We start from the raw sequence: 11290 nt of genomic DNA, 5'->3' as shown, positions 1-11290 counted from the left end.
GGATGGCCCTCAAAAGTGACCCCCTCACCCCATACTCCCGCAGCACCTCCCACAGTATCACCCGGGGGACCCGGTCATACGCCTTCTCCAGATCCACAAAACACATGTAGACCGGATGGGCGTACTCCCAGGCCCCCTCCAGGATCCTTGCGAGAGTGAAGAGTTGGTCCGTTGTTCCACGACCAGGACGGAATCCGCATTGTTCCTCTTCAATCAGAGGTTTCGACTACCGGCCGAACCCTCCTTTCCAGTACCTTGGAGTAGACTTTACCAGGGAGGCTGAGAAGTGTGATACCCCTGTAGTTGGCACACACTCTCTGGTCCCCCTTTTTAAATAGGGGAACCACCACCCCGGTCTGCCAACCCCTAGGCACTGTCCCAGACTTCCACGCAATGTTGACGAGGCGTGTCAACCAAGACAGCCCCTCAACACCCAAAGCCTTCAGCATTTCTGGACGGATCTCATCAACCCCTGCGGCTTTGCCACTGTGGAGTTGTTTGACTACCTCAGTGACTTCCATCAGGGAAATTGACGATGATCCCCCATCAGCTTCCAGCTCTGCCTCAACCATAGAGGGCGTGTTAGTCGGATTCAGGAGTTCCTCAAAGTGCTCCTTCCACCGGCCGATAACCTTCTCAGTTGAAGTCAGCAGGGTCCCACCCTTGCTGTACACAGCTTGGATGGTTCCTCGCTTCCCCCTCCTGAGGTGCCGGATGGTTTTCCAGAAGCACCTTGGTGCCTGACCGAAAGTCCTTCTCCATAGCTTCTCCGAACTTCTCCCACACCCGCTGCTTTGCCTCTGACACGGCAGAAGCTGCCGCCCTTCTAGTCCTTCGATACCCTGCAACTGTTTCCGGAGTCCTCCCGGATAACATAACCCGGAAGGACTCCTTCTTCAGTCGGACGGCTTCCCTGACCACCGGGGTCCACCACGGTGTTCGAGGGTTACCGCCCCTTGAGGCACCTAAGACCTTGAGACCACAGCTCATCACCGCAGCTTCAGCAATAGAGGTTTTGAACATCGCCCACTCAGGTTCAATGCCCCCAACCTCCACAGGGATGGAATGAAAAGCTCCGCCGGAGGTGTGAGTTAAAGATCCCCAGGACAGGGGCTTCCTCCAGACGTTCCCAGTTCACCCGCACTACCCGTTTGGGTTTACCAGGTCTGTCCAGAGTCTTCCCCCACCCCTTGATCCAACTCACCACCAGATGGTGATCAGTCGACAGCTCCGCCCCTCTCTTCACCCGAGTGTCCAAAACATGCGGCCTCAGGTCAGATGATACGATTACGAAATCGATCATTGACCTTTGGCCTAGGGTGCTCTGGTACCACGTGCACTTATAGCATCCTTATGTTCGAACATGGTGTTTGTTATGGCCATTCCATGGCTAGCACAGAAGTCCAACAACAAACGACCGTTCGGGTTTAGATCAGGGAGGCCCTTCCTCCCAATCACGCCTCTCCAGGTGTCTCCATCGTTTCCCACGTGTGCGTTGAAGTCTCCCAGCAAGACTACGGAGTCCCCTACTGGAGCCCCCTGCAGGGCTCCAGTAGGGGACTCCAAGAAGGCCGAATACTCAGAACTGTGGTTTGGGGCATAGGCACAAACAACAGTCAGAGTTTTCCCCCCCATAACCCTGAAGGCGTAGGGAGGCGACCCTCTCATCCACCGGGATAAACTCCAACGTAGCGGCGCTCAGCCGGGGGCTAGTGAGTATCCCCACCCCGGCTCGACGCCTCACACCTTGGGCAACTCCGGAGAAGAATAGAGTCCAACCCCTATCCAGGAGTACGGTTCCAGAGCCAAGACTGTGCGTTGAGGTAAGCTCCACCAGATCCAACTGGTAGCGATCCACCTCCCGCACTAGTTCCGGCTCCTTCCCCCACAGAGAGGTGACGTTCCACATCCCCAGAACCAGCCTCTGCTGCCCGGGTCTGGTCCGTCGAGGTCCCTGACCATCACTGCCACCCATGTGACAGCGCACCCGACCCCAGCGGTTTTTCCCATGAGTGGTGGGCCCACAGGATGGATGGATGGGAGGCACCACGTAGCTTCTTCGGGCTGTGCCCGACCGGGCTCCGTGGCAAACCCGGCCACCAGGCGCTCACTGTCGGGCCCTCCCTCTGGGCCTCGCTCCAGACGGGGGCCCCGGGCTTCCTCCGGGCAGGGTCTCTCCTTTCCTTTTCCTTTCTTTCATGAAGTCGTTTTTGAACCATTCTTAGTCTGGCCCCTCACCTGAGACCAATTTGCCTTGGGAGACCCTACCAGGAGCACTAGGCTCCAGACAACACAGCTCTCAGGTTCATAGGGACACACAAACCTCTCCACCATGATAAGGTGATGGTTCCCAGAGAGACTTTGAAACAGATGAATTACAATAGTCTGACCTTTAGAACGTGATCATTAAAAGCCAGTTTCTTTTCTTTTATCCACAAAAACAAACAATAAGCCATGTGACCAAGTGTCAAACATGAAAAGTCCTCAAGCATCCTGGCTCAGCAATCTGTACATAGTGTGAAACTAGCACCGACGCATATCATCATAGCTCATTTGCACATTATAAAAATGCAACGAAAATAGTTTTAAAAAAGAAATATGTTTATTAGTGTCTCAGCACAATGATTACATAAGCATAAAAACAATCTCTCATTAAACATGTTTATTATAAAACATATCAAAAACAAAGCCTCAATTTGGGATTATTTAAGTAAATTGATGATTTATTCTGAAAGGGTTAGTTGATGGAAAATAATCTTTTGCACAACTTTTACATGACCATTTTGCACAAATCTGTGCTCAGGTGGATATCGTTAAAGAAGCAACCATAGCACATGTATTGTGTATAACATATGTATTGAGCCAAAATGTGACTTCTCGGTAGTTAAAGGTTTCCACTATTTAAACATTTACTTGAGGCATGCTTGGAACTCACGTCTATTATTTAGTGCAGTAACTTTACATCAGAAAAAGGGGTGAGGCACATTGACAGCCGGCAGAGGGCAAAAATACATTATTTTCCCTCCCCTGTTGTACAAAAGCAGTTTGTGTGGGTGCCTGTTTCAGTCATCAAAAAAAGCCTCCATTAAAGACTTAAAGAAAAAGAAGCTCCACTGTAACCAACACTGTGATGCCTTCATGACTGTATCTTACTCATGGTTCTTTGCTTTTGGCATAAAAGAAAAAAAAAGAATCAATATCAATATCAAAAACTACCCACAGCTTGTTAACCCTTCTCCTGTGCTCCCCGTGTGATCTGTAATATACAGACTAGTACTTGGTCATAGGCACTTTGGTTGGTTGTCGATCAATAACAACATAAAGACTGACTTCCGCATGAAGTGTATCAAAAGGAATTTCAGGAAAAAGAAGAAAAGAAAGCGAATGTGTAATTACTTCCTGAAGTGTGTTCCGTGTTCCTTACAATTCTGACTTCTTGTTTCCGATTGATCCATCTGACATTTTTATTAAATACAAAAGATTAGATCTCTTAATTGAGGCTGATTCTCAGACTGATTCCCAAACATCTGCCCTTTCATTTCAATGCACAGATCTAACACAAGAGGGAGGCCTGGGGACACAGTTTATAGATGCTCTTGCAGAGAGAATATTCTTATATTTGCAGACTTCAGCCAAGATGACAGGCTAATTTCTAAAGTAAAAGTTAAATCCTTTAGTGGAGTGACAATTAATGTCTTTAAAAGTGTCATAATCTATAAAAGTAAAACTTGGAAAGGCACAAAACAGTTTGTTTCAATTTCTCAAAGGCAGGTAACCCTAACAGTCAAATGAGCCACTGACTGAAATGTACAGCTTCTCATGACTAGTTTCCTTATTGTCAGGCTAACTAAATGTTACAACCAAAATACATTGCACAGCCATTCCCAATGTGCAACTATTATGCATTATTAGTGCAGGATTTTCCTCTTGGTCATGCTGTCAGTTGTGCAACAAGGAGGAAGAAGTTTTTGGAAATTTGGATCATGTGCAGTATGAAAGCCACATCAGCTGAATGGCAAGAGAATTGTAGCGTTAAGACACTTGGATTTAAAACACCAAATGACTGACATGGAAACTTATTCTAAATTAAAAATGTGTGTGTGAGGAAAAAAAGAATGAAAAAGAATCATTCAGTGTAGCAAACAAAGTGAGGGCAGTATTTAGGCACCCATGGTCCATCTCCATAAGACTGCAGTTTAAGAATTTGGCTGTTGGTCTCACTCTGAACAATCGGATCGACTATTGTTCTGGTGATTGGCTGGAGACTGGCTCACATTTTGTTGAAACACTCCTTGGCGTTGGACCACACCTGGATTCCCTGAGACAGTGATGGTGTGACGGACAACAAGAGAGCGGTTTTGAGGGAAAGAAAGCAAAAACAAGACAATTTTAAATGACAAAAAAACAGATGGGGAGCAGAACTGCTGCAAAATCAACATCACAAAACAGCTGGCATTTTTAAGTAGGCAAGTAAACAATAACAAACACACTGTGGAAAGGAGTCGCATACCTTCTTACACATGCTGATCTGCATAATGGCATAGCTGATTAGTGCTTCACGCAAATCTTTGTCCTTCTGCTCCTTAAAACGCTCAATGTCTTCCCAGGCTGTTCCCACAAACTGTCTGAAGACACAATCACAAAGACAAACACACGCTATTGTGTGGAAGAGTCGGTGCAGGAAAAATAGAAGACATGGCAGAAGAATTAGAACAAACAATGTTTCAAAATGAGTAATGTCTTTTTAATCATACATAAAACATTATGTATGTATGTATGTATGTATGTATTATACCTGAGCTATAATCAAACTTTAAAAAGGGAGTAACTCCCTCCACCACTTTGTGCTAGAAAAAAAAGTAATCAGGCATATTTTCTCCTGCAGCTGCAACAAAGTTGTGATGATCATGTATAGCTTTCTCTCTGAGGGTGAAACAATTCATTACACAAATTAACGGGAAATTGTGCGACTAAAAACCCAGACGATATAATGTGTTTCCAGACAGAGGAAAAGAGTGCGACGAGCAGACACCTGAGACAAAGAGTGGATTCAATTCAAAAGACAATTCGGAAAAATGTGGAGGCTTGACTCATTAGTGTGGAGCTTACTGGCACTCTGTGTTCTTCTCCTTAAGCGTTTCCTCTCCCTCCCGGATACTCTGCTCCAGGGCTGCCAACCTGCTCTCCCTCTGCTCCTGGCTCTCTGTGCCAAACAGTTTACTGGTCATCCCCTTCAGAGAAAAGACACGTACGGTCTGCCACACACACACACGCACACGTTTTCATCCAATCACAACAGTGTTTTTGAATGCATGACTGATTCTGTTCATTTATATTGCTTGTAAGTAATCGTGCGCAAATTTGACAATTGACTTGACACGGTCATTGTGTGTGTGTGTGTGTGTGTGTGTGTGTGTGTGTGTGTGTGTGTGTGTCCTAGAATGTGTAGGAGAAAGTGAGCGCTAATAGGCGATGGTGTTAGTGCATTACCCCAGTAGCCAGCTCTTCTTTCTGCTGTTTCTTATAGACGAGGTCCTGAGCTAGCGTCTCCAATTCATACTGGATCAACTCATGTTTCCTACATACTGATCTTTATTCAAAAACACATATACAACAAAAATAAAAGTTAATCACATTTAAACTCCAAATGTGTCGTCCTATCACATTGCTGCATCTTTATACTAATATTACATCAAACAGAAATGGCGATTCCACCACTACAAAAAGTAAAGTAATATGTTATGGCTGGCTTCAAAACACCAAAATAAAAGAGGATGTAACACTGATCTCAGTCCAATCGAGGAGCCCTAACATCAGTGCTCATTGACAACTACAGGTCTGCTGAAGGATGCTTTACATCTGCTATTTGCATTATCGCTGCTGCATGATGCATTGCATTGAATAAAAAGATAATAAACAATGGCAACATGAGGCGGAAGCACAACAAGTGGGCGTACTTAACAAACTGTAAACCTTGACCTAAAAAAAAGCTTTAATTAACATTAAAACTATGAGCAAAACAGATTGTGGAAAAGTGAGGGTTTCATCTCTACACCTCTCACATTACCTTTGTCAGACATTAACAATGAGCAACACCCTTGAATCAGGAGGCATATCCTTCATTTGTCCATCAAATTAAGGCCGCAATAACGATTATTTTCATTACCAATTAATCTTCAGATTATTTTAATGATTTATCAATTCATTCCTTGATATATGAAACATCAGAAAACAGAGAAAACATTTCAGGTATTTTTGCTTGAAAATGAATTACACAAGAAATCTAATCATCAAAATAGTTGGTGAGAGATAGCTAGATAATAATTACTCACAAACAGGATTAATATACTTCTGTGTGATGATGCTTTAACTTCAACACATACAGTATGGTGATATTTCTTCAAACCAAATGGTAATAAAGTGTGCTGACAGGCTATCTATACCAGGGATGGGCAACTGGTGGCTCGCATGTGGCCCTCGATCTCACTTTGTGCGGCAAGCGAGTCAATTTCCAGGGGGGGGTGGATGTGCAAAGTGGCCCTCCCTATCCTCAAAGTTGTCCATCCCTGATCTATACTAATAAGAGTATTAGCTAAATTAAATTAAACACTTACCTGACAGCATCAGTGTAGAACAGGTATTCTTTCAGCTGGTCTGCATAGTGTTCTTCTTCCTCTAGAATATCATCTATTGATGCAGCATACCTGTAACCAAGTCGCATTTATAAATGAACCAATGAGAAAAAAGCATTAAGTGTGAGAATGTGCTCAGTTTAATGACTAGTCGATCACTTCCTGAGTGAACACATTTAAGTGTATAGTTTCAGTCTGTGAGAGGGTGCATCTTTGGTGTACTTACGTGTCCATGTGGTGGCCAGCACTCTGTAGTCCGTCTCCCATCTCTTTTTCAATAGCACTCCACTCACTAGAGACACAACAATGGGGGTACTTAACTTGAATTCGACAGTAGAGAGGGAAGGCTGCGTGTGTGCGTATATAAATATGTATATATAAATATATATTTATATAAAATAAATAAATATAAATATAAATATAAATATAAATATATATATATATATATATATACACATACATATATACACACACACAAATATATATATATATATATATATATATATATATATATATATATATATATATATATATATATATATATATATATATATATAAATACATATTCATAGATGTATATAAACAATTTAATACAGTATCATTAAAGTGTTTCTCACCTAAAGACTCTGCCGTAGTTACCGTGGACCTTGTAAACTCCATACAGCCTGTCTGCTACTTTCTAGAATAAAGACATTGAAATCATTATTATGTCATGTATAGTCAGAAAAATAAATCCAGAATAATACTGGTTCATGAATAAATGTAGGCAGCACTCACAGAAGAGGAGCTCACACAAGCTGCCTGTGTACTACTTTCCCAAGAAGACAAAATGAAAGAGTTCAAGTAATTGATGAAGAAAGTCAAAAATCTAGCAAACTAAAGACCCTAATATTTTTGTCAGGAGTTGGCAGACTAAATGTTAGTTAAATATGGATGCCCATGTTACACAACAGTATAGCCAAACCTAAGCAGACATGTAAATATAAGTGTGTGTCTGTGTGTGTTTTGCATATACCAAAACTCACCGCCCGCACCCTCAGTAACTGAGAGATGACAGTGTTCAGTTCATCACTGTAGTGTTTCATTTCTGTGAATCGCCTGGAGAACACAAAATATGGATCATAACTGAAACCGTTTTGAACTGAATTCTGAATTCCTTTTGTGTTTTAGTCTTTGTATAAGTCCTGGTTAATTTGTTCATAGATAAATTAATGAAAGTAAACTGTCTGCTTTACACCTACTTGTCAGGGTTCTTGACTCTGAACATGGCACTCAGAGACTTTAGTCTGGAGTCAACCTGGGAGGAACAGAATCATACACACGTAAAGAGCGTTTTATTTTGCATACAGGAAAATCTATGAAGAGGTGCTATTGATATGATCCAGTTTATCATAAAACAAGTCACTGAAACACTGACAATGTTATTCCACAACAAAAAGCTTAGTCAAGCAATCCAGCAAAAGAGGAACTTGACGGAATGTTTGTAAAATAGTTATTCAATATACTATCCGACTAAAGTGTGAATGAGATAATGTACCTTATCTTGGAAGCCTGTCTCCAAAACCGCCTCCCTCCATCCCTTCTCCTGAGGACAGATGACAGACACATGATAGATAAGATTATGAACCACTTTCAAGCAGACAATCGCACAACAACAAAACACCACAAGGGGCTGCGCTGGATCGAGCATGTTGCTACAGGCTACAGGGAGAGACACAAGTATGGAAGTTCAGTTAAAGCTGCATCAAATAGAAAGTCTCTGCACGGAAGGATTTTTAAACTTGGGGAAGTTAACCAGAGCAACAGTCATTTTCAGTTCCATGCTAACAGACAAACAGTGATTTAGAAGAATATCCTTCCAGTGCAGCCTCGTGCATCGTTTAGCCACAGTGCTATTTTCAGTTTGAAATCCCTGTTAGACTACAAGAGTGTGCATATCTCCATATGTATGGCAGAAGAATTCAATGGTTGAGTGCATACCTCTGTCAGAAAGAGGAAGAAGATTTTGTCATTGGAAAGGACAAGATGTGATGCAACACGCAGCAAGAAGTTTTCCAGGCCGACTCTCCGTCGCTCAACAAAGTCTGGGTCAAGGTTGTCTGCTGACAGCTTGTGCCACACAAACTCTGCCTACAAGAGGCACAGTCCAGGGAGAGAAAAAAGAAAACATGAATAGAAACTGAGAGCAAACTATGAAAGAAAGACTAAATAAATGTCATTAACTAACTACAGATGAAGTAGTTTTTTTTATTAACTATAATTCTCCTTCCACCTATAGCATGTGTCACTCACCCTTTTCTCCGGTAGTGGAGGGATGATGATGTAGGGGTAGGTGACCAGGAGGAATGTTCTGAGCAACTCAAACTCACTGTAGCGTCTCCACAAAGCGTCCGGTGTGGCAGGCGTACCCCCCTCTGGAACAGTTTCAGCTGGTCTGCAGACCGAGGAAGGGAACAAACAGTGTTTTTATCAGGTGTCATAAAGTACGTTTTTAGGACATTTGAGCTACTGTTCTTGTTCAAAGCAACTTGAGATAAAATGAGCAACGCACCACTTCTACCTTCGACTTTGCCAGTGGCCTATTCTCAGTAGGGGTGGGGGGGAAATAATCTTGTCGTAGGCATTGTGATTACCTTTTAAAAGATTCAGGAATTAACTACTTAATTAAAATTCAGAGAGCTCCCTTAGTGCCATCTGAACAGTCAAGTAATGAAGACAAATTAATTTGGAAGAGTAGGGGGTCTGACAAGGTAGTGAAGTAATCAGTGCAAGTCATTCTGCTCCCTGATCTTGTTTAGTTTAACTAACGTTTGCATACGCACACAAGGCAAATTTCTCTTTCAGCAATCAAATCACAGCAGCAGTAGAATTAACATCCTATCAAATAATAATACCCAGAGACTCCCAGCCCTGTTTGAGGCTGCCAAACTGCATCACTTCAAGGAAGTATTTAATTTAATTACTCTAAGGACACTATGAAATAAATAATGAAAAATAAAGCAAATCTGTCCTGTGTACTTTTAATGTTATGTGTGCGTCACCTGTATTAAGTTGTTTGCATAAGCTGTAACACTAATGTCGCAATTAGGGTGAATAAATATTGCACAAAGTAGCAATAGGTTTTTCATAAACAACAAAATGTCATTAAATGGCAACAGAGAATCAGGCAGTTTTTTCACCTACCGTATTTCTATGAGGTAGACAGTATAGGTTTCCTGCATGTTAACCGTGTTCTTCCCTGTTCTTTTCTCTGCCTCCGCCACATTTATCTCCATTTTTCTCAACAGAGGTGTCCCTCTTTCCACCATCTACACAGACAATGAAAAATAATGTGTAAGAGTGAGAAAAAAATACAGTAAATGAAAGGGAGAGTAAAAGATTAAAAAAAAAAAGGTATGAGACATATATAAGAGGGAACATCAGAAATAATTAAATTAGGTTAACAGACAGGTGTGTGCTGAGTGTGGGACTGCATGGACCAAGAGATACATTTCCACTCTGGTTAACAATAAAGTATTCAATTATATTCTAAACAGACTGACAAGCGTGGAAACAGATGGACACAAAGGAACATGCTGCTGTTTAGCAATTAAAATGTAACGTTACTGTAACACTGCTTCTTTCCAAAGGAATATGACAGGCGTGTGCAGATCACAAGACATGACAATACTACCACCATGAAGTACTAAACAAATCATTGCTTTTGTATCCGGAAATAGTCCTTTCTCACTGGGAAACCACGGTGTTTAAGACTGGACTTGCAGGACACAAATAGTAATGGCTAATTTAAACTTAACTAAACTTTAGGCTTAGCTTTCAGACTTGCTAGCTAGCAAGCTAACGTCAGGAGTAAAGTTTACAAAGTAGCTTCGAGCCACTGTTAGCAAAAGCAACTTTAGCTCACTTACTCTAGCGATACCTTGCAAAGCTAGTAGCTAAATGTAGCTTTGAAGCCGGATAACATTATACACATTATAACAGCTTTTTGTAAAGGTGAGTGGAAAAGTCTCTGTTGCTTCATGTCAGTAAAGTCCTCTTAGGTTAGCTAACATTAGGTTCACGTTAGGCCTGTTTGGGAAAGTTTTCTCGAGTGAAAACAGGCTGTAAAACTCCCAAAATGTTTGTCATAAAGAATCAGAAAATGTACGACCGTGTTAATAATGTTGTTCTCGGATTCTGTTGAAGTGATGTCGGTGTTACCGATCACAGCTACTTCTTCGTTACTTCCAGAGTCTGCCATCATCATCTGGCTGCAGAGCTGCTGCTGTTGTCAGCTGAGCTGGCAGAGTATTTCCTCTGATTTGCGCATGCGCGTTTCAGACTTAGTCCAGCAATCAATTTAGTTTTTGATACAACTTAATGAATGGTATGAAATTATCAATGCAATAATAATAATAATAATAATAATAATAATAATAATAATAATAATAATAATAATAATAATAATAATAAAAATAATAATATTACATGAAACAAGGAAAAAAGTATGATGCAGTTTGACGCAACATACTGATTGCAAGAAATCAGACCTTGAATTTGTTCTGAAACTGCTGCAACATTGCAAGTGACCATATAAAGTTCAAATTCAGCACAACAAAACTGTAATTCGGTGTTAATGTGCAGATATTACAAAATGCATAGGATAGGCTAACATGATT

At 41.7% G+C, this 11290-nt stretch overlaps 1 protein-coding gene across 1 annotated transcript; it reads right to left on the bottom strand.

The window, feature by feature from the left end:
- Positions 1–2580: 2580 nt before the first annotated feature.
- On the bottom strand, positions 2581–10921 carry LOC115026760 (sorting nexin-4-like). Its single transcript, XM_029459712.1, has 14 exons — positions 10783–10921; positions 9816–9940; positions 8925–9066; positions 8613–8762; positions 8170–8217; positions 7874–7929; positions 7658–7730; positions 7250–7311; positions 6859–6924; positions 6615–6704; positions 5491–5590; positions 5110–5255; positions 4511–4625; positions 2581–4318 (listed from the first exon to the last, which is right to left on the bottom strand). Exons 1-14 carry the CDS (start codon positions 10876–10878, stop codon positions 4271–4273), a joined length of 1317 nt encoding a protein of 438 aa, XP_029315572.1. The 5' UTR covers positions 10879–10921; the 3' UTR covers positions 2581–4270.
- Between the last annotated feature and the right edge of the window lie 369 nt (positions 10922–11290).

This window comes from Cottoperca gobio, chromosome 21 (genome assembly GCF_900634415.1).
Source record: "Cottoperca gobio chromosome 21, fCotGob3.1, whole genome shotgun sequence".
In the NCBI taxonomy this organism is placed as follows: Eukaryota; Metazoa; Chordata; class Actinopteri; order Perciformes; family Bovichtidae; genus Cottoperca; species Cottoperca gobio.
This window is presented reverse-complemented; position numbering and strand designations above follow the sequence as displayed.